At 41.5% G+C, this 24,473-nt stretch overlaps 1 protein-coding gene across 2 annotated transcripts; it reads left to right on the forward strand.

Annotated features, from left to right (window-relative positions):
* Window positions 1-24,131, forward strand: TAT (tyrosine aminotransferase). 2 transcript variants are annotated; one of them, XM_075189142.1, is made up of 12 exons: window positions 1-85; window positions 1,364-1,606; window positions 1,997-2,101; window positions 2,672-2,739; window positions 5,270-5,428; window positions 6,476-6,614; window positions 7,305-7,357; window positions 14,435-14,587; window positions 15,045-15,173; window positions 17,353-17,436; window positions 21,435-21,533; window positions 22,814-24,131. In XM_075189142.1, the coding sequence occupies exons 2-12, from the start codon at window positions 1,369-1,371 to the stop codon at window positions 22,955-22,957; spliced, it is 1,371 nt and encodes a 456-aa protein (XP_075045243.1). In that variant the 5' UTR covers window positions 1-85; window positions 1,364-1,368; the 3' UTR covers window positions 22,958-24,131. The 2 variants fall into 2 exon arrangements, with proteins under 2 accessions (XP_075045243.1, XP_075045244.1); XM_075189143.1 differs by having other exon boundaries at window positions 6-85; window positions 1,367-1,606.
* Window positions 24,132-24,473: the final 342 nt, after the last annotated feature.

The raw sequence follows: 24,473 nt of genomic DNA on the forward strand, positions 1-24,473 counted from the left end.
CTGTGATTCATCTTGTCAGCTGGGTGTTGGATTCCTGTGGGATATCAGACTCTTAAATCTTTGAAGTCTAACTCTAAAAACAAAGGTAATGATAAAAAAACAAAAAATGTGTACATGTAATTTATATATATATATATATATATATATATATATATATATATATATATATATATATATATAAATTACAACACATGGACATGTATGATACTGCTGCCATTGGCTTACTTGTGGACGTGTAATTCTAAATTTAACATTTGTATTTAATAAGATAGTGGTGACAGTGTCTATATCTATAGCTAGATGTACATATATAGAGAGTGGCAGCAGATCCTGATTGATTTTAAATATATATATATATATATATATATATATATATATAATGTTAGAGTATTGTATTATTTGTCTCAATAATAATAACTGATCTACATAGTAATTTCTGTGAATATTTTGTTACATTTTCAATTTCCATGGTTAATATATATTTCTCCATGATATAGTTTATGCATTTTTATCACATTGAGAAATTGAAATTGTATTTATTCCATTGCTTGCATTCCGTTTAACTATCTAACATATATTAATATCAAGTGTAATGTAACATAGTCTTATAAATGCTTTTTTTGTCCATGAAATAATATTTATGCTTCTAATATCGGAAATCTCAGTGCGGCGTCACTGGAAATGAAAATGTCTGACTTGTATTCTTAATTCTATTATGCATGAATATTTTTCAAATAATGGATGCTGCTAATAAATATAGTTTGATGTACAGAATTTTTTAGCAAAACATCATGTTAATATTATAATAAAATGCACATTATTATGTATATCATAAAAATCTAAATATTAGGGGGGGAAAATCCATCTTAAAACTCATCTAGTATGTAATAATTATGCATAATCTTAATGTATCAGTGTTAATATCAGTATATATAGCACATTTTCTAAATATGATTTTAATAGCCTAACGAAATTATTTCATATTTTTTGTTAAATTACAAATGTGTATAGGTTGTATTATAAACCTTTCTCAATAAATGGGTAGGTAATATTAGTAGTGATATATGTTATGAGATAGGACTGGCAAAATCTGTAGTCATCAAACTGTCATATAATAAAAAACAACATTATTATTATCCTGTTATTACTGAAAAAATAATGATCTAAAATATGAAATAATTTATTTATTTTAATATGACTATGCAATGGAATGACTCCCGCTGTCAATTTTATTATCCTTTATAGTTGAACCACCTATTGCACATTTAGATGTTTTGTCCATATATAATTGAACCTAACGTAATATTTTATCTGCTGAGGTTTATTATGTAGCAATAAACGTATTTTGCATCCTTTTTTTTAGCAGAAATGCAGACAGATACCTACGTAATCCAGGTTAATGGATCCTCCGTCCACCCTAAGGTCCTTGACGTACATGTCAATATTCAGGGGCCCAACGGCATCGAGAAGATCAAAAGCCGAAAGCCGAGATGGGCTGTGCGGGCATCGGAGATGTCAAAGAAGACGTTCAATCCTATCCGAGCCATTGTGGACACTATGAAAGCCAAACCTAATCCCAACAAGCCAATGATTTCCTTGTCTATAGGTCAGTATTTCCTGACTTATAAAACATACATTTTAAAAACATTTAATGGTATGATAACATCCGGCCAAGAGATTTCACACCAATATATAGGTATATTGATATGGGTGAAAAAAATTCAAGATAAAAATAGATAGCCGAATGTCAGCCAATGATCCTCATCATCAAATGCGTGAGCTTATCGGCTGACCTAGTAGAGGTAGGTGCCCCTTTAGATCTGTTCAAATTTGGTGCCAAACCTACGTGGACAAATTGCACACAAATACGGTCTTTCAAGTCAACAGCCTTGTGTGAGCACCATTACCGATTGGTAATTTATGACCAAAGATGAGAGTAGAACCAAGTATATAATGAGAATCCACATCCTCACATTATATAACCTTTTTTTTCTAGGAGACCCAACAGTTTTCGGGAACCTGCCCACTGACGATCAGGTCACTAGAGCTATGAAAGAAGCTATTGACTCTCAGAAGTATAACGGTTATGCTCCGAGTATAGGTAAGCCCAAAAAACTCATCGGTCCACTGTTTATTTCTTGAAAATGCACTTCCAGGGGTAAGCCTAACCAGAGGCGGCAAGTCAGATGGTACTACCGTATTGTACATGAGTTGTGTGCACTTTAAAACCCAAATGTTAACATTTTTAAGCATCATTAAATTGAATAACAGGATAAATATCTGTCATTTAGACTTTCACAGTGACATTTTGTAAATGAATATTCTTCACTCTGCCTGAAGACAGTTGCCGATCACTGTGCATTCATTACTCACAAGTCCAAGGGTGATTGGTCAAAACTTATTGCCTGAAAATGTATTACCAGGGATTGTTCATGATAATTTGACCCCTGGGGGGCACTGTTCTGCAGATGTCTATACATCATGCTTTAAAACCACTGATGTCACATAGCTTCAACTCTCATTAATAAGTACTAATAGTCATTAAACATTTCCTACCCATCTGTTGTGTTGAACACATATGAAAGCATACAGTAAACATGAATATTATTTACAGATAGGATATATTCTCACTGTACACTAACTTGAAATTCTAATTTTATTTTATTTGCAGGATATCAGTCTAGCCGGGAAGTAATTGCCAAATACTACACATGTCAGGAAGCACCTTTGGAAGCTAAGGTAGGTGATTGGTGGTTAGAGAGATAATAAACAGATATTGCACTTCAACATTCTAAAAGTAATACACGGATTGTAAAACTATTCTTGATGACTACAACAAATGTATTGTTAAGCCTGAGAAATATTTTGTTCCAGAGGTATTGCATGGTAAATTTAAGCAATTTGAATACTAGGAGGCTCTGTTCCTTTGTAATCTATGGCTGTTTTGTGGTTTTTACCCTGGGACGGATGCACTATTATTAAATGTAAATAAGCAGAAAATACAGGTTGACTTTGCTATAAGGACAACTTCAATGAGAAAATGAAATTAAGACTGATCGTTAGATGACAATATATTAATATTAATCATCTCTATCACTACTGAAAGTATAATACAGCCGACAGCGATGGAGGGGGACTCTTGACATGTTGGTCTCTTATCGAGTTTAAGAGAAAGTACTTTGAATCTGTTATTTTGGTGAAGAACCACAATTTATTTCCAAAAACAAGGTGTTGACAGTATCTATATGTTTTGGGACAGATAGAGGCATCCTTCTTCCAAACTTCTTTGATATAAGAGTTGATGGTATTCACAGCAGGGTCTTCAGAAGAAGAAGAAACTAGCAATGGAAGATTCTACTGGATAGCAGAGACAATGACAAATGTAGTGTTATTAGTAGATTAGTAATCATGTAAATTCTGCCAGGGGATAAAATGTGATTAATCCTCCCTGTTAGTCAATAAGACTTGGGGGGGTAAGCAGGAGAAAAGGCCAGTTTATTTCTAATTGTTTATGGAGGAAAAACAAACTGTACCCTGAAGTCATTAGAAGCGGCAGAACATAGGACAGGACAATTTAACAAAGACTTTGGTGCGGAAAGATGCAGTCATTACAGCTTTCAAAAAAATTAAATAAGGCCTGTTATGAAAGCGATTTACTACAACCCCGATGACTGAAATCGTTGAAGTGTGGAAGATCTACAACAATCCACCGTTCAGCTTGGATCGGGCAGAAGAAAAGGACCAGTAGGAACTTGACGAGGATTCTTATTTTGAACAGGAATAATACAAGTTAAGACATCCTTACTTAAATGGAGCCACCAATAGATTTTTCTTAATGCTGGGATAACCTACCAATTTGGATTTATGAGACCATGAGACCATGATAAGATTAGAGCAGAAGAAATATTGTCCCAGGAAAGGTCCTGAAAGCCATCTTCCACTTACCTCCTTCATTAAAACACAAATTAGATTTTATGTGTCTTGTAGATTAAGGTTAGAAAAAAATTATAGCTCCATGAATGTAATCAAAGAGTACTGAGGTCAAGGAAGAGGGTAGTGATTATTTTATGGTAAATTTGATTACTCCTCTATAGTTTTCTTCCAACAAAGATCCAGCAGAGGATGTTGATTTCCAAATGTATCCTCTTTCCAAGTTCTCCTTAATGTACTCTGACATGGATTGAGTTTCAGCTATACAAAGTAGATACATGTGACCGCTATAGGTGGAATTAAACCAATTTCACAATTAAAAGAACTGTGTAATGGCAAGTGACCTCGTATCTGCAGAAGACGCCCACAAATCGTGGCTACTTTCAAGGAGACGATTGCAGATCAGGTACAAGGAACATACAAAGTAGGTTTAATTTTATCCAGACCAGTATCAAAACATGATAGAACTTGACTTACCTTCTAATCAATGACTGTGAGCTGTTGTCGATGCCACAGTAATCCTAGAAGAACCAGATTTAGATATTTATGAAGGACTCCAACTTGTACATTGAGAGGAGCTCATTGCAAATGAATAAAGTCCCTTGGGATCTCACTCCCATCAATGAATTTTCATCAAGATTGACAGGAATGTGATCATTTTAAACCGGCGCAATCAGCCCGCTTTTTGAACCACCTTTTCAAATCAAGACAGAAGACAATATGTGGATGGGAAAATATATCTTGTTGGTTGAAGAACATTATCCAAGACGGTCTCTTTGGAACCGCCAAGGCTTTGGCATTTCCCGGCTGCAGGGGACATCGACTTAGAAAGTAGTCCTTGGTACCACAAACTCAAGGACCGTATGAAGTAGAACTCCTCTGATTGAAGATGAACAAAGTCCATCTGTGAAAAGAGAGTAGTGGTTTCTGGAAAGTTTGAGCCGAACAAAGAAGCCTCCTATTTCTGGTTTGTTTTCTTATGAAAAGATGCCTGATCGCTGTGGGCTACCAGTTCATCCTTGATGAATCTCTGCCAGAAGGTGGCTTTCAGAACTTTGTTGGGCACTATAGACAGAAGGATACAGGTGCAGACAGATGTCTAAGTAGAACTGGGGAGCACTCAGTGACGGGAGAACTGCTTTGGGCCAACTGCTGAGAATAAGAGTATATGACTCAATCTCATATTTATCTATCGATTGGGTGATGGAGCACATCAAGTATCTCTTCACTGGCCACAATATCTCTTAGGTCTTTTTGCCAAGTCTGAAAAACATTGTACTTTATCTGCAATAAACCAGTATACTTTACCTTTATTATAATGATCATAATCTCTGTTTAGGACGTCATCCTCACTAGTGGCTGCAGCCAAGCCATTGAGTTGGCTCTGGCGGTCCTGGCCAATCCCGGACAGAACATCCTGGTCCCATGTCCTGGATTCTCGCTCTACAAAACATTGGCGTTGTCTCTGGGGGTGGAAGTGAAGCTCTACAACTTAAATGTGAGTTTGTTCAGTGTACATAAATCAAGTCTTCATCATCATCTAGTTATATAGCGCCACTAATTCCGCAGCGCTGTACAGAGAACTCATTTACATCAGTCCCTGCCCCATTGGAGCTTACAACCTAAATCCCTTAACATACACACACACAGACCGAGAGAGACTAAGGACAATTTAATAGCAACCAATTAACCTGCCAGTATGTTTTTGATGATGATGATGAAGTCTTCATTCTAAATGGGAACTGAGGACCTTGGTTATATGAAGTTGTGGATTGCACTGTAGAACTTAGATGATAATCAAGTGGGTTTGTCCGATAGACAAGTGGGACAGTACAATAGTTCATTCTAATCTAAAACACACACAAAGATTTGATTCTAGCTCTATTAATAGACCGCAGTGGACAATGGACATTCCAAACTATTTTGGAAAAGGTCAAGAACTAAGTATAATATTTTAAAATACATGGGAAAGTGGAGAGACCCAACTGACCAATCAGTTCTGATCTATAATGTTAAAGATGGAATTGAATTCTGATTTATTGTCTTTTAATTATCCCACATCATTATGGATTTATTGAATGCTTGAAAGGCTATCTATGTTATATCTTGACTAAAATATTTCAGCAGACCCTGTCACACTCAGCGTTTAAAGTGCTCATGATAAGCTGTGTGGTTTACAGGGGCGGTACTTTTCCAGTTGCAATAAAACGCGATCAAAATTCAGCATCAGCACTTCTGAAGCAGGGAATAGGCTTTCATTCAAAGCACCCGTGTGCACCACCCTAACTAAAGTTGCAATGATCATATTCACTGTTACCTCTGTAAAGTTAAGGCAAATTTGAATGCTGTTGACATCTTTTATCTGCCTTAATTGCATGAAGTGGCAAAAGTCCACTTAAACGATAGATATTATTCATTCATTTTGGCACCAGGTGTGAACTTTTATATCATTTTATATCATCTATGTTACTCTAAAATCCTGGATATACTGCAGCTGACAGAACCAAGCATTTCTTTTGTTGATGTCAATATGTTGTATTTCCAGCCAGAGAAATCCTGGGAGATTGATCTGAAACACATGGAGTCTCTAGTGGATGAAAAGACAGCCTGCATCATTATTAATAACCCATCCAATCCCTGCGGCTCTGTATTCAGCAAGAAACACTTGCACAAAATTCTGTCTGGTGAGTTCAAGGATTTGTGACAATAGAGACTAAGGGCTAAATGTATCAAGCTGAGAGTTTCTGGTGGGTTTGAAATGTAGACATGTTGCCTGTAGCAACCAATCAGATCCTATCTATCATTTTGTAGAATGTACTAAATAAATGACAGCTAGAAACTGATTGGTTGCTATAGACAAACCTACCGGAAACTCGCAGCTTGATACATTTACCCCTAAGAACTTGAAGTCTATTGTTTTGTTTTTGTTTTAATTGGCTGGGGAATATTTGTAGTTAATCCATTATACAAGTTGAGTAGGACCATATATAATGGTTGATCTACTCTATCGGGGTTTATGCAATAGTAGAACATTTTAGAGATAAAATAAAAGTCTCTCCTATTAAGTAGAACAGACTTCTGGGAAATGCCAATCCATGATTCATTTGCATAGCAAAATGGTAAAAAAACAGCTTGAATGATGGGATGAGATCTGACGAGAGTGGAGATGTAGAGCGATCACATTGGGTCATCATTACGTTGGTGGTTCTCAACGTTGATGAATCCTACACTGCTTTCTGAAAAGTCATATCCTGCTTAAATCCACTCGTCTTTTTACTTTTGTATTTATTGCAAAGAGTAATTTAAAATATGTACCGTACAGCTCTCGACATAGAAATAATCCTATATTATCTATATTACATTTGTCTTCACAGTGGCTTCCAGGCAATGTATTCCAATCCTGGCTGATGAGATCTATGGTGACATGGTGAGTTTACTTTGTATTACCTTTTTTGCCCAGTTATTATTACTATTATATTATTATAAGTAAGGCGCCACAGTGCTCAGCATCCCTGGATAGGGGGGGGGGGGAGGGGGACATACATAAAACAGGGACATGCAAGACACAAGAGACAAAATAAATGTAGACATGAAAAGAAAGGGTCCTAGTTATGAGAGAACTTACATTCTAAGTGGGAGAGGGCACAGCTAAAACAAGAGGAGTGAGTGTGGCTCAGAGTGGGCATTGGGACAGATGTGAGGGTGTATTAGTGTGAGTAGTATAGGTGGGAATAGGGTAAGCTCTAAGGAAGAAATGGGATTTCAGAGATCATTTCAAGATTTGAAGGCTTTGGGGGTGTCTGGTCGGACGTGGTAAGTGGGTAGTGATGTTTAAGAAGCCTTGTAGGTGGGAGTGAGAGGTAATGACCAGAGACAGGGTGAGCTGCAGGTCATAGATCTAAGACATTTAAGATGAATTGAAGCAGGCATAGGTGGGAGAGGGGAATGCCAGATGGAGGCTGCCATAGACAGATGGCGTTTGAGGAGGTTGCAGTAGACAGATGGAGTTTGAGGAGGTTGCAGTAGACAGATGGAGTTTAAAGAGGTTGCAGTAGACAGATGGAGTTTGAGGAGGTTGCAGTAGACAGATGGAGTTTGAGGAGGTTGCAGTAGACAGGTAGAGTTTGAGGAGGTTGCAGTAGACAGATGGAGTTTGAGGAGGTTGCAGTAGACAGGTAGAGTTTGAGGAGGTTGCAGTAGACAGATGGAGTTTGAGGAGGTTGCAGTAGACAGATGGAGTTTGAGGAGGTTGCAGTAGACAGGTAGAGTTTGAGGAGGTTGCAGTAGACAGATGGAGTTTGAGGAGGTTGCAGTAGACAGGTAGAGTTTGAGGAGGTTGCAGTAGACAGATGGAGTTTGAGGAGGTTGCAGTAGACAGATGGAGTTTGAGGAGGTTGCACTAGACAGATGGAGTTTGAGGAGGTTGCACTAGACAGATGGAGTTTGAGGAGGTTGCAGTAGACAGATGGAGTTTGAGGAGGTTGCACTAGACAGATGGAGTTTGAGGAGGTTGCAGTAGACAGATGGAGTTTGAGGAAGTTGCAGTAGACAGATGAAATTTGAGGAGGTTGCAGCAAACAAGCCAGGAGATGATGAAAGGTAGATAAGAGTTTTGGTAGCATCTTGGGTAAAAAAAAAACAGCATATTCTGGGGTGGAAGAGACAGGACTGGGAGAGAGACTAGATGTAAGGAATAAAGCGGAGGGTGGGTCACCAAAGCAGCAGGCTTGGGAAGGAAATTGTGGTGTTATTAACCCTTTGGGGGATTTGATGGGAGGTGGTGACTCTGGGAAGAGGTAAAATGATAAGCTCTGTTTTGAACATGTTGAGCTTTAGGAAGCATTGGGACATACTTTCGGAGATTGCAGAGCTACAGTGGGTTACACCAGATAGTACAGAAGGGGAGTGATCAAGTGAGGATAGGTAGATATGGGTGTCATCAGTATAGAGGTAGCATGAGTGAATTAGATCCCCAAGAGAAGAGGTGTACAATGAGAAAAGGATAGCGATTGTGCAGGAGAATTTGAGTGCATTTGGGAAGCATGAGGCTAGGTGCGGTTGAAGGAAAGGAGGTTGTGGATGGAGAACGGGATGGCCAAGTTGAAGAAACTAGAGATGGAGCAGAAGTGGGAGAACACAAGGTCAAAGGAAAGTCCATCACAGTGGGTGGGAGATGAAGTCCACGGGTAGAGACCAAAGGAGGACATAAGTGAAAGACATTTTGAGACAGCAGAGACAGTTTAGTTGTCAATGTTAATGTTAAAATCACCTAGTGTCACGAGCCACGACGGCCGCGGGCACCGCCGCGACTCAGTTCCTGTTTCTTCTGACATCCCGGCTGTCGCTATGGCGACCGGGACGTCACTTCTGGAAATCCGGCCCGACCTTTGCCAGGGCAACGGCCGGAAACCAAGAACTTTGCCCAGACGCTCTGGGCGCAATAAACAGCTGGGCACATGCGCATTCTAGCGCAAACCTGTAGGAACTAATCAGGCAGGGCTGTGACTTGTTTCAGAGCTAGGCTCTGATTGGCTAGCAGTGGTATTTAGGGCAGTGAGGACTGAGCCTCACTGCCGGTTATAGCGTCCTGTCCTCAGTTCTGCTGCCTGCATGTTGCCACTCTGCTTGGTTATTATTACCTCTGATTGACTTCCCGTGTATGACCTTTGCTTGTTCCTGGACCACTGAACCTACGCTACTGACCCTGACCATTTGCCTGAAAACCAGATTCTGCTCCTCTGCTAGTGCCCCTGACCTTTTGCTTGTCCCTGGATTTCGAACCTGTGCTTGTGACCTCTGACCTTGGTTTTCCTGCCCGCTACTGTCCGCCAATCACTCCACTCCTGGGTTCTCCTGGAGTCAGTATACGTTACTTGACCCCCGGTCGGGCCGCGGCCAAGTCTGTCCCCACCACTGGGGGTTACAGCGAACACCAGGCCTTCAGGGCAGACCCCTAGTTTCATTGTACTGGCTTGGGAGTTCCTAACACCTAGTATGAAAGTAGGCAGATCAAAGGATGGGAAATAAGTGATCCTGGCTGCAAAGTCATCAAGGAATTGGGAATTTGGACCTGAGGAGTGATAAATAGCAGCAACATGCAGGTGGAGAGAAGAGAATAAAATGCAAAGTTCTGGAGGAAAGCCCTAGGGGGTGCAAAATGAGAAAATAGAATGCCCACCAGCTAGTATTTCCCTGGTCTGGGATTATGGCTGAGGGATAATCCACCATTGGAGATAGCTGTAGGGGACGTAGTGCCAGAGTAGGTGAGCCAGATTTCTGTAATGGCAAGGAGATGGATGGGGGGATTTTGACATTAACATATCATGGATAGATGCAAGACTGTTACTAACAGATCTCATGCACAGGTTTGAGGTCTGTTTCTACTTGTGTAAGTCAGTGAGTGTGGTGTGTGCAGGAAATAAACAGTTCATGGGAGCAGACTGACGAGGAGGAAAGTAGTGAATGGGAGGAAGACATAGGATGCTAAAGAGAGAAGAGGAGATTGGAGAGAAGTGAGGTGAACGTGAGTAGAAGATAGAGACAAGGTAAATTGAGAAGGTGCATGGTGGAGTGATGTGAGAGATGAAATGTGGATTAGCTATGGTAGGTAACGGAGTTGGAGGAACAATTAATACGAGTTGTGCAGGGCAATGGAGGAGAGGGCTACTCAACCGCCCCCTGGCTGGGGTTAATGGAGCAGGCCGTCTCTGCAACTTTGACCCTTGGATTCGACAATTGTTTACTGCAAACAGTTATCATTAGCTGCAATGTTTGATCATTGTAACATTACTTAAAATGTCATAATTATAAGCATACAGTAACATATCTGCAATGCTTTAAATCAAAGGGTCCACAGATATATCAATATCTGTATTTGACACATTAGACTGAAATAAATATATTTCCACATTTGTTTAGGCATCAGATATGCGGCTCTATGTACACCTGGAGCCCACCATTGGACCCTACCCATCATGCTGTAGTCATAAATTAACAGTCAATATCTCTCTGTTTGTAACAGAGTATTATAGAGCAAACTGTAGCTTCCACAGTGATTCAATTCCAATCCCCCCACGCACCTCCTTTGCATGCTGGGTACACTGGAGGCCCACGACTGTTTCGAACTACACCTCTTCCTCTTACGTAGAATATTCATATGTCACAATGACTTTGCAGATAGTATATCCTTTGATGTGTTTATTTGGCCGCAGTGTTCTATGTCTGGTTTCCTAAACACTTTCAGATGTCTCTTTATGTTTCCTGCAAGCAGAGTGACTCACACTATCCAGAATATATTAACTGGTTTTCACCAGGTTTCACATTCCATACAAATCACAAAAAAACAACTTTAGAGTAACCAACAAAATGTGTTGACTCTTATAATGCTAATAAGCCTGCAAGATAATAATAAAGCATAATATGCTTTAAATTATTGCACATAACACTTAAAACCTGTTTCACATTCCGCCCCTCTCATCCCTATGTGGGAAAACCCTAAATGTCCTGTTTGGTAATCCCCAGTTTGCTGTACTCCCTGCTTTACTAAATTTACATTTCTGGAGATGAATCCCATTACAGATCTCCAGCTGAGACACTTCATCAAATACCAGGGTACATCAAATACATGGCTCCACTATAGGTACCTTTCTCCATGTTTGGTGGTCCTGACCGAAAATAGAGGTTTTCTGGGATGAGATTGCAAATCTCTTAAGCAAGTTGACCAAAATTCCCTTTACTAAGTGTCCGTGGACCCAGGGCCGTTGCTAGGGTCCACGGCGCCCTAGGCATTTTTAAAAAAGCGGCGCCCCCCCCCCCCGCAAAAATCGCCGCCCCCCCCCCCGCAAAAATCGCCGCCCTCCTCCCTCCTCTCCTTACCTTGTCACACCACCGCCGCCTCTCTGCTCCGTCTCCTCCCCTCCACTCACTGACACTAGTAAGTGGAGGGGAGGAGACGGAGCAGAGAGGCGGCGGTGGTGACAAAATAGCTTCCTCCCCCCCTCCCCGTCCATCTGAATGCTGTGCGGCGGCCGTGACAGGTATGGTCCGCACAGTTTTAAAGTATTTCAGAATTCTGTGGCGCCCTCCAGAGCCCGGCGCCCTAGGCAAGTGCCTAACCTTGCCTAATGGGAGCGCCGGGTCTGCGTGGACCTTCGTCCTGGACCTCCCAGTAGATGATGTGAATCTGGCAGATAAGCTGGCAGTACAGATCATCAACATAGCCTTAGTAACCTGCCATTGGAAGCCCCCAGACTGACACTCCCTCCTTGCAATTGGGTCGTCTGCAAAATTTGGCACCACCTGGCTGCAATGGAAAAGGTTACAGCCTATCTACAGAATAAGTCCCCCCAATCTCTCCCAAACGTGGTGTCAGAACCGACCCTAGCATAACCGCACCCCTCTGCTGGAGTTTACTCCCCCATACCCTGGAGCCTATTCTGATCACTGCTCTGTTCAGAGCAGGGACTCGGATGTTGAGGGGTACGCTCAGGTCAGCGTGGAGCCCTCCTGCCGCGTTTCCATGTTCAACCGTCCTGAGTGGTGTCTATGTTATCTTTGAAATAGCCCCCCTCCCAAAGTTCCTCAACCCAAGAACCGTAGGACCTCTTGTTTTACAACTCAGTACAAGAGACTCCACTAGTATCCTTGGACTATATCAACCTTACGTCACTGTAGGACATTGCTTTATTATTTCTTATGGCGCACTATAGACCATCAGAAGCCCAAACTCCTCCCCCCCCCATTTATCCTTCAGTCTTCCTTAAATTGAAATGCCCGACATTGCTATCACACCTAATAATTCATTATTTAAATGAAAGAAAGTGGGGCCACTATGAGCTGAAATTGAGGAAATAGTGTCATCATCCTCATGTCTATCTCATTGCCCTCTCCATCTCTCTCATTGTCCCCTCTGTCTCTCCCAGTGCCCATTCCATGTCTCTCTCATTGTCCCCTCCATGTTTGGCTTATTGCCCTCTCCATCTTTCCCATTGCCCATTTCATGCCTCCCTTATTGTCCCCTCCATGTTTCCCTTATTGCCCTCTCCATCTCTCCCAGTGCCCATTCCATGTCTCTCTCATTGTCCCCTCCATGTTTGGCTTATTGCCCTCTCCATCTTTCCCATTGCCCATTTCATGCCTCCCTTATTGTCCCCTCCATGTTTCCCTTATTGCCCTCTCCATCTCTCCCATTGCCCATTTCATGTCTCTCTCATTGTCCACTCCATATCTCTCATTGTCCCTTCTATCTTCCCCATCTCCCCTCCATGTTTCTCCCTTTGCCCCCTCTGTCTCTCCCATTAGAGCACCCTCCATGTCTCTCTCATTAGAGCCCCCTCCATGTCTCTCATTGCTGCCCTCTATTTCCCATTGCACCCCCCTCCCAATAGTTCTCATCTTCCTATCTGAGCACTGCATTGTGGGGCTGCCTGACGCCTCCTTGGAACGCTCAGAGAGGCGGGAGGGGGGTCCAGGTCACGTGCCCCGCGCTCCACCCCCGCCTTAATCTGGCTCTGCATACACTCATTTAATTACCACTTCCTTGGTAACTTGATCTGTCATAGGTTGTTACTTTAGAACTGAAAATAATAATATTTAAAAATATCCTAAACGGTTATTACATAACTGTTTCTATGCCTATTTATAGAACATTTCACAACATTGTATGGATTTTAAAAGTGAATAAAACTAGCAATCTGTTTCTCTTTAATACATAAGGCGTATTCTGGCATTTTTCCCTGAAATGCTGAAATACCAGAAGAATTTATGTCCATATGTCGGGAATAGAGCTTTTTACGTGGCAGATTCTCTAAGTGATCTGCGTGGTCTAAATTAGCAACAGGGCTCACAAAACACATTGCTGCTCCCCAGAGTAACAAATCTATCATCAAAACACATTGTTTGGGTTTTGATAAATTAAATATAACTCAGTTTATTTTAGTACAAAAGCATGCACAGATCTGAGTATAATTATTAATTATGTATTACCGTATGTTATGTTATGTATTATGTCGCTGGTCCTAGTTAGATTGTTTACATAACTATTTTTTTTGCAAATTTTCAAATAACTTTTAATCTACACTTTTACCTCAAAAATTAATTTTAATAACATTGATTTTTTTTTTTTTAAAAGACTAAATTAACCCAATTATGAAAAAACACCAGAAAAGTATTTTCTAATTTTTTTTTCTTTTTTAAACTACAAGACTTATGTATCCAAACAGTTTACACTATTTTTAATATTTGTTCATAATTTACTTTTGTTCGGTTTTTTCATTGGTTAACCTCATGTGAATGTTCAATGAAAAATATAATGAAATATACACCGTAGCATCAGAACAGTGGTATAAAAAAAATACTATAGAAAAAAATGTAGATGATCTAAATGTCTCTAAATCTGCTTTACGTGATGACTCAAGTAAATCATAGTGGTAAATGCAAAAGAATAGGCTATGTTTAGGTACAGTATTTCATCTGAATTTAGGTTTTATTTTCTCGCCCCTGACAGGTTTTTGAATATGGCGCTTTCCAGGCTCTAGCTCCCTTAAGCACTAATGTGCCGATTTTGTCATGTGGCGGTCTCGCTAAACGCTGGTTGGTGCCAGGATGGAGAATGGGATGGATTCTAATCCACGACCGTAAAGAAATCTTTGGCAAAGAGGTAAAAAAAAAATACATGTATGGAAAATGTACCGTTTCCAGCAGTTCGTAACAATACTACCAATGTTGAATTACCTCACCAAAGTGCAGCCATTTTGTGTAGCCACAACAAATAGAGGCCATTTTGAATTATGATCCATTGCTTTTACAGGCCTATGGGAATTACTCACAACAAACAGAGGTCGTTTTGAATAACTATACCACGCCAAACAGAAGCCATTTTAAAAATATGTTCTATAGCTATTACAGGCCTATGGGAGTTACTGTACTACAATAAACGGAGGCCATTTTGAACTGATATACCACATCAAACAGAGGCCATTTTGTATTCAAAGTAGGACTCCCTGAACTTAAACATGTCCAAGTACTACAAAACAATCCGATAATTAATAAAAGATATCATTTTAGTTTCATGTTTTCTGTGAAATAACCCTGATATGAATGGTGATGCTTTTCAGATCAGAGAAGGCCTTGTACGGCTCAGTCAGAGGATCCTTGGTCCATGCACCATCGTCCAGGGAGCACTGGATCATATAATCAGCAGGACTCCACAACATTTCTATGACAACACCATAAACTTCATCAAGGTAAATGTGTGTGTGCGTAGAATAATGACCAAATCACGCATTGTGCACCAAATACATGCACACGCCAGGGGCAAACGCAGAATTTGTAGACCAGCATGCATGGGGGCATGGGGGCGTGGCTATAATATTAGACAGTGCTTGGCTGCTCTCCAACTCTTCCTTTCCCTATAATAAACGTGGGCAATGCTGCGTGCTCTGCTGTTAATTGCACGCAACACTCCCATTTCAAGCAGAGCCGTGTGAAGCGGGAGCAGGGTTTAGCCACCTCAATTATACAGTGCCCCAGGCATGGAGGGGGGTTTCCAGGCACTAGGAACCCCCCTCGGTTTGCCTATGCAAGCCACATACATTCAGACACTAAAGCTTGCTATACTATTCGCAATAAAAAAACTGGATATAATTTATCACCTGTAGGCATTACACGGGTACAAAAGACAAACTGGAAGGAAACATGAGGGGATTTAGGCCCACAAATGGGACACATGTAAACATATATAATGTGTTGTAAATATTCACTGTATTTATGTATTGCAAGAACGGGTTATTATGGGACAAAACAAGTTCCATGTATAAAATGTGTTTCACTTAGAGGTGCACAGCAAACATGTACTAAATATATTTGTCAATTTAACTCATACTTGCCAACTTTTCCTCGTTGGCTTCAGGGAAGTCCCGGGGGAGGTGGCTGTGCGGAGGTGGGGCTTGATGGAGCGCATCATTTTGGCACCGCCCCCTAAACGGTTGTCACTATTTTGGCCAATTACAACAGGGGGAGGGGCTAAGATGATGCAATATTTGTGCCATTAAGCCCCGCCCTCTGCCACTTATCTATTGTGGGGGTGAGAACTGGAGGTTGTCCTGCTCTCCCGGGAGAGTAGGCAACTATGCATTAAAGAAAAGCAGCTAATAAATCTCTAGAGACTGAAGTGTTTTTTTACATTTCTGTCTCCATTACTGAAGTCATGTGGTCTTACCTGTCAGTCTTTGATTAAATTTTGGTCTCCATGAAAATGGCCACCTCCATAGGCATCAATACATGGACATAGGACACAATTTCTGAACTGTGTCAACATGCCACAGATGGCGAAGCCAACCAGGTCTTGTACTGGCTCAGCATCAGGGAGAATGCCAGGCTCTTCAGGGAGTGAGGGAGATCACCCCTATTTCAGGGAGTCTCCCTGACATTCAGGGAGAGTTGGCAAGTATAATTTAACTTTTGAGACTTAGGGGTAGATTTATCAAAAGGAAATGCAGAGGTGTTGCCATAGCAACCGATCAGGAAAAGACAGTTGTAGTGTTGAGGTGCACTGTGAAAAATTAAGTAATTTAATCCTTGATAAACGTTTATTTCAGTAGTTATTTAAATATTTAAAAGTTAAGAAACTATTGTGCCTCAGTTTTTCTAAAGTCCCTCATTAATAGAGATTATAGTATGTGCAAAACATGGCATGACTAGAGAATACCCAATTTATTACTACTGTAATCACCATCTATAGGAAAGCATCTGCTCCATTACTTGTTACTGGGGTAATATAGGTGGCTAGTAAAGATCAACAGGGGGCAGATAAAGATCAATAGTTGACTGATAAAGATCAATGGGTGACTGATAAAAATCAATAGGTGACTGATAAGGAATACGTAGCAATAAAGAAAATGAAAAGGAAACAAGTAAATTAATTTTAGCAATAATTGATTTGCTGCCCCCTTGTGGAAGAAATTAAAATCTGTTGGCTTCTACAAAGTGAAAATGGCCAGTCATGTTTAGTTAGATATCAGGTACGTCTCAGTAGAGTTTTCACACTAGCATAGATGTACCATACAGGTTACAGAGCGCTCCTGACCTACACTGGTACTTTTAGCTTGAATCAATGGAGAAGGCAAAAAACTTTAACATACATATACATACGGTACATGGTCAACGCTTCTCTTTTCAGTTCTTATTTCTGTCTTCCTGGCAATTACACAAGTCTCATCTATGAGGCATTGAGACACAATAAGGCCTCCTACCATATCCTGAGCAGTGTTGCCGGAGGCATGTTAGTCTGTTATATGGACTGCTGCCGCTGGCACTGATACCATCTGATAATCTTACCTCACTGTGTACTTTGGCATCACATCATTCTGTGTCAATGGTGTTCTGGAACACGCACTAATATCATGTGTACTTTTATTTTTGCAGTCTAATGCTGACCTGTGCTACATTGAACTCTCCTCTGTCCCTGGACTCTGCCCCATTCGTCCAGCCGGAGCCATGTACTTAATGGTAAGCAGTTTACTGGCCAGACGTGACAAAGCTTTGTCAAACTGCAGGCATGGTTTGATTTGGAACTTCTGTACAGAAAGAGTGACAGATACATAAAGCAACTAATGCATTAAACATGTTGGGATCTTGATATCTAGGTGTTTTATCTGTGGAATACTTTTAGGGGGGTATTCAATTGTTAGTGAAAATCCCGTGCTCGAAAAATATTACCGTTAATACGGTAATTACTCGCTGAATTTCAGCTCGCAGCTTTGAAATCCAGCGAGTAAATTACCGTATTAACGGTATTTACGCGCAAATTACCGTATTAACGATAATATTTTTTTGAGCGCAGGATTTTCACCCGTCTCGCTAACAATTGAATACCCCCCTAGTGTTAGGAGATTCAGGGCCTGACCGCAACTTGAATGTAAGTTGTCAAAAAAAAAAAAAAGAGCACGGAACTCGAGTAAAGTTCCAACCGTATTCAAATCCAAATGTCACACACGTTGCCACACCAAATCATCTCACCAAGTGGCCCAAACATTGCCATAACTTTTTTTTTTTTTCATAGTACAACCCCTTTAATAATCATAGAATCTCTGTGGTGAAGCTATCACTACAATCTTTCCTTCTTTTTTAAGTATCACAGCAGAGGCAGCTATTGTATGGGCTAAGCCAATATCCATGAGAATGCAGCCTATCCAGTCACTAGGAACCAGTGACATGACTGAGAATGCAGCCTATCCAGTCACTAGGAACCAGTGACATCACTGAGAATGCAGCCTATCCAGTCACTAGGAACCAGTGACATGACTGAGAATGCAGCCTATCCAGTCACTAGGAACCAGTGACATCACTGAGAATGCAGCCTATCCATTCACTAGGAATCAATGACATCACTGAGCATGCAGCCTATCCCTTCACCAGGAGCCAGTGACATAACTGAGAATGCAGCCTATCCATTCACTAGGAACCAGTGACATAACTGAGAATGCAGCCTATCCATTCACTAGGAATCAATGACATCACTGAGCATGCAGCCTATCCCTTCACCAGGAGCCAGTGACATAACTGAGAATGCAGCCTATCCATTCACTAGGAACCAGTGACATCACTGAGAATGCAGCCTATCCATTCACTAGAACTCAGTGACATCACTGAGAATGCAGCCTATCCCTTCACTAGGAACCAGTGACATCACTGAGAATGCAGCCTATCCATTCACTAGGAACCAGTGACATCACTGAGAATGCAGGCTATCCCTTCACTAGGAACCAGTGACATCACTGAGAATGCAGGCTATCCAGTCACTAGGAACCAGTGACATCACTGAGAATGCAGCCTATCCATTCACTAGAACTCAGTGACATCACTGAGAATGCAGCCTATCCCTTCACTAGGAACCAGTGACATCACTGAGAATGCAGGCTATCCAGTCACTAGGAACCAGTGACATCACTGAGAATGCAGCCTATCCATTCACTAGAACTCAGTGACATCACTGAGAATGCAGCCTATCCATTCACTAGGAACCAGTGACATCACTGAGAATGCAGCCTATCCATTCACTAGAACTCAGTGACATCACTGAGAATGCAGCCTATCCCTTCACTAGGAACCAGTGACATCACTGAGAATGCAGCCTATCCATTCACTAGGAACCAGTGACATCACTGAGAATGCAGGCTATCCCTTCACTAGGAACCAGTGACATCACTGAGAATGCAGGCTATCCAGTCACTAGGAACCAGTGACATCACTGAGAATGCAGCCTATCCATTCACTAGAACTCAGTGACATCACTGAGAATGCAGCCTATCCCTTCACTAGGAACCAGTGACATCACTGAGAATGCAGGCTATCCAGTCACTAGGAACCAGTGACATCACTGAGAATGCAGCCTATCCATTCACTAGAACTCAGTGACATCACTGCTGAGAATGCAGCCTATCCATTCACTAGGAACCAGTGACATCACTGAGAATGCAGCCTATCCATTCACTAGAACTCAGTGACATCACTGAGAATGCAGCCTATCCCTTCACTAGGAACCAGTGACATCACTGAGAATGTAGGCTATCCAGTCACTAGGAACCCGTGACATCACTGAGAATGCAGCCTATCCATTCACTAGAACTTAGTGACATCACTGAGAATGCAGTCTATCCATTCAATAGGGACCAGTGACATCACTGAGAATGCAGCCTATCCATTCACTAGAACTTAGTGACATCACTGTGAATGCAGCCTATCCATTCACTAGGAACCAATAACATTACTGAGAATGCAGCCTATTCCTTCACTAGGAACCAGTGACATGACTGAGAATGCAACCTATCCCTTCACTAGGAACCAGTGACATCACTGAGAATGCAGCCTATCCAGTCACTAGGAACCAGTGACATCACTGAGAATGTAGTCCATCCATTCACTAGGAACCAGTGACATCACTGAGAATGCAGCCTATCCATTCACTAGGAACCAATGACATCACTGAGAATGCAGCCTATCCATTTACTAGGAACCAGTAACATAACTGTGAAAGCAGCCTATCCCTTCACTAGGAACCAATAACATTACTGAGAATGCAGCCTATTCCTTCACTAGGAACCAGTGACATCACTGAGAATGCAACCTATCCCTTCACTAGGAACCAATGACATCACTGAGAATGCAGCCTATCCAGTCACTAGGAACCAGTGACATCACTGAGAATGTAGTCCATCCATTCACTAGGAACCAGTGACATCACTGAGAATGCAGCCTATCCATTCACTAGGAACCAATGACATCACTGAGAATGCAGCCTATCCATTCACTAGGAACCAGTAACATAACTGTGAAAGCAGCCTATCCCTTCACTAGGAACCAGTGACATCACTGAGAATGCAGCCTATCCCTTCACTAGGAACCAGTGACATCACTGAGAATACAGCCTATCCCTTCACTAGGAACCAATGACATCACTGAGAATGTAGGCTATCCAGTCACTAGGAACCCGTGACATCACTGAGAATGCAGCCTATCCATTCACTAGAACTTAGTGACATCACTGAGAATGCAGTCTATCCATTCAATAGGGACCAGTGACATCACTGAGAATGCAGCCTATCCATTCACTAGAACTTAGTGACATCACTGTGAATGCAGCCTATCCATTCACTAGGAACCAATAACATTACTGAGAATGCAGCCTATTCCTTCACTAGGAACCAGTGACATCACTGAGAATGCAGCCTATCCCTTCACTAGGAACCAGTGACATCACTGAGAATGTAGTCCATCCATTCACTAGGAACCAGTGACATCACTGAGAATGCAGCCTATCCATTCACTAGGAACCAATGACATCACTGAGAATGCAGCCTATCCATTCACTAGGAACCAGTAACATAACTGTGAAAGCAGCCTATCCCTTCACTAGGAACCAGTGACATCACTGAGAATGCAGCCTATCCCTTCACTAGGAACCAGTGACATCACTGAGAATGCAGCCTATCCCTTCACTAGGAACCAATGACATCACTGAGAATGCAGCCTATCCAATCACTAGGAAACACTTGTTGCCCCATTGACGTCAAAGTGCATCAATAAATTGAAAGGCTAAATTCTCATGAGTATAAGTATACTTACCGACTTTCTTCAGCTCTCTTCCGGGAGCCAGCCAGTGGAGGTGGGCGTGAGGGGGGCGGGGCAGACAAAATCGCATCATTTCGGCCCCGGGAATCGCGGCATTTAGGATCTAATTTTGCCCACTTCACTAGGAAGTGGGGCACTTCCTAGTGAAGTGGCCAGAATTCGGGAGATTGCCACACTCGCCCGGGAGTCCGGGAGACTCTCGCAAAATGCGGGAGTCTCCCGGACATTCTGGGAGAGTTGGCAAGTATGAGTATAAGTCCAACCCACAAAATGGCTGCCTCCACTGTGTGTAGGTGACAGGTAAACATTAAGGCTTATAATCAGTACATTTGCCATACACCACAAAGTATACCACGTTCTTCTGTTCTGCTCTGTAGGTTGGGATTGACATGGAACATTTTCCAGAATTTGAGAATGATGTGGATTTCACGGAAAGAATGATCTCCGAACAGTCTGTCTTCTGCCTCCCGGCCACTGTAAGTCTTTATGTGATTGTATTCTGTACAGCTCTCATATTCCCTCTACCACTGAGATAGACAAGATAGATGCAAGCAGGGACAGACCTAGGGGTATATTTACTAAACTGCGGGTTTGAAAAAGTGGAGATGTTGCCTATAGCAACCAATCAGAATCTAGCTGTCATTTATTTAGTATATTCTACAAAGTGATAGCTAGAATCTGATTGGTTGCTATAGGCAACATCTCCACTTTTTCAAACCCGCAGTTTAGTATATACACCCCCATGGCTTTATTTTTAGGGGGGAGATTTATCCTGATTGGCTGGTCCTGGTTGGTCCTGCCCCCTTTGATCGCGTCTTGGCAATTTAAAATGTATGCTTGTGCAGCCCCGATCGCGCCCCCTGGATCAGCCACTGGATGCAAGCAGTTAGAAGCGCTTAACAACCTGCATTATGATTGGTTACAAGCTCTCCGGCTGCCTATCCTTCAGGGAACTTCTATTGGCTGTTAGAGTTTACAGTTGATGAATAGGGAACACACTAGTAGCCAATTATAATGTAGATTTCTAGCAGATCGTAGAATACAATGATTATACCGGATAACTGGACTTACAACTAAATTGCTGACTGATTGCTATGGGTTATTGCATATTTTCCATGTTAGGAGATAACTTAATTTGTTTGCAGAAACAGACAAGATTAATCCAAAGGACTCCTCATGTGACTATTTGAACACATTTGAGCTGAAGCAGAGATGGGCGCAACTGTGCCCTAAATCGTACTCGTGCTTTGTGTTCATTAAAAAAGCTGCAGTTGTGGCCATTTTCAAATCTGCAATTCTCTATCACCAGACACACGTTCCAGACACTTGTGTCCCCCTTGTGCTCATGTTTGCGCCCATACAAAACTGCTACGACCTCTCTAATACAGCAGACACCAGTCCACATCCCGTGTACAGAAGAATAATACATTTGTTTAAAAACGCACACAAAAGCGTAATATATTCCTGTCCTGTTCAACTTGGACAAGTTTTAGAAATGAACAGGACAGGTGTAAGCACTCTCCTTTAACTACGTTCTCTATTTGAAATCTTGAAAGCGGTATCTGGTGGATTTTATGGTCTGAGGTCACATTAATGTGTCTCAGTTTTTCATTTCAAAAGGTCAGGAGCCCTAATTATAAAGCATCCAGGGGAAGCTTATTGAGAAAGGTCCTAACTTTGATAATGTCGGTAGGTCACGCTCTGTTTCAATGTATTTGTCTACAGTGCTCACGTTTTGTTTATTCCCTCATTACAGTGCTTTGAATATCCCAACTACTTCCGGGTTGTTCTCACGGTTCCAGAAGAGATGATGATGGAGGCCTGCCGCCGCATCCGTGAATTCTGTGAGGAGCATTACCAGGGCGGAGAGGCCGCGCAGGACCTGGAATGTGACAAATAGAAGTAGAGCTGGGACATTCACAGTGTGCGCTTTTCAGATGAATCCTCAATAACTCCATCACCACATCCCAGGTCTACTGGGATCCCAAGTGTCAGTGTGTCATTATTCTGTGACCCCCAAGTGTCAGTGTGTCATTATTCTGTGACCCCCAAGTGTTAATGTGTCATTGTTCTGTGACCACCAAGTGTCAGTGTACTATCATTGTGGGACCCCCAATTGTCAGTTTGTTAATGTTCAGTAACCCCCAAATGTCACATTGCTATTGTTCTGAGAACCCTATTGTCATGTCATTGTGAAATTGTTCTGGGTCCAATATAGTCATTGTGGAATTGTTCTGGGACCCCTATTGTCATTGTGGAATTGTTCTGGGACCAATATGGTCATTGGGGAATTGTTCTGAGACCCCTATTGTCATTGTGGAATTGTTCTAGGACCAATATAGTCATTGTGGAATTGTTCTGGGACCCCTATTGTCATTGGGGAATTGTTCTGGGACCCCTATTGTCATTGGGGAATTGTTCCTGGATCCCATTATAGGCAGTTCCAATGGCGCGTACTGCATATATTATAATCAGAAGACCCCCAAAACAGATTCTGGACATCTCTGATTTAGACCATAAGTAGTCAGCCTATGGCCCTCTATTCTACAAGCAGGAAACCTATGAAGATCCATCTGTTGAACTATTTCCAGTGTGCCCTATCAATAGTTCCACAAAATGCGAGGTACTTGTCTTAACTTCACCCACTTTTGACGTTAGACTCCACCATACAAAAGTATTACCAGGTCACATGACAGCATATGTGATTTTTTTTTATCAACCACTTTATACCACTTTATTATGTAGTCCTTATGTGTCTTTATTTTTATACTACTAGTTATATCTTCAAGTGGTTCATTACAAGTATATTTATTGCAGAATACAAGAAATTATTATTATTTTTTGGCCTTCTGTCCCAACCGCTCATTAGAGACCCAAAGTGAAACGTAGTATTTGTATATGATATTATATATAATGCAGGATATATTATATACAATGTATCTCTTTACATGTATGTTTTATATCACCTTCTATACAAGCATGCCGTCTTTCTATACCATACTTCCTATACTATATATGTATTCTAAATTAAATAAGTTATTGTATTTTTTATGAATAAAGATTGTTTTCATTGACAGTGTGTCATGTTTCCTTCTTGTACACTTCTCCCTACCACCCCAACTGGTAGAATCATGGAGACCCTTTAACTGTGTCCCATTGCCGTCACTAGGAGCCAACCACAGCCGCGGATCACTGTATTCTCCTGGTACAACAAGCTGGAGAATTTTCAATATGAGCGGATGAACGGGACTGGTGTTGAGGGCAGCCGATTGGACGGCTTAATTGGCTCGTCCAATGAGGCACCTTCAGCTAATATATTTATCAGTATTGTTAATGGGAGTGACTAAGTAACAGGTTATAAAAGGAATCTGATTAGTAGGCTACCGATACAAAGTAATCTGGTCGGGCAATGTAGC

This window comes from Mixophyes fleayi, chromosome 10, assembly GCF_038048845.1.
Source record: "Mixophyes fleayi isolate aMixFle1 chromosome 10, aMixFle1.hap1, whole genome shotgun sequence".
Taxonomy (NCBI): Eukaryota; Metazoa; Chordata; class Amphibia; order Anura; family Limnodynastidae; genus Mixophyes; species Mixophyes fleayi.

Bases quoted from the DNA above. Each gene is read 5' to 3' on its own strand.
- TAT (XM_075189142.1), top strand. From the start codon at position 1,369: ATGCAGACAGATACCTACGTAATCCAGGTTAATGGATCCTCCGTCCAC. The intron at 1,607-1,996 runs GTCAGTATTTCC...TTTTTTTTCTAG, and splicing joins AATGATTTCCTTGTCTATAG to GAGACCCAACAGTTTTCGGG. The intron at 21,534-22,813 runs GTAAGTCTTTAT...CCCTCATTACAG, and splicing joins TCTTCTGCCTCCCGGCCACT to TGCTTTGAATATCCCAACTA.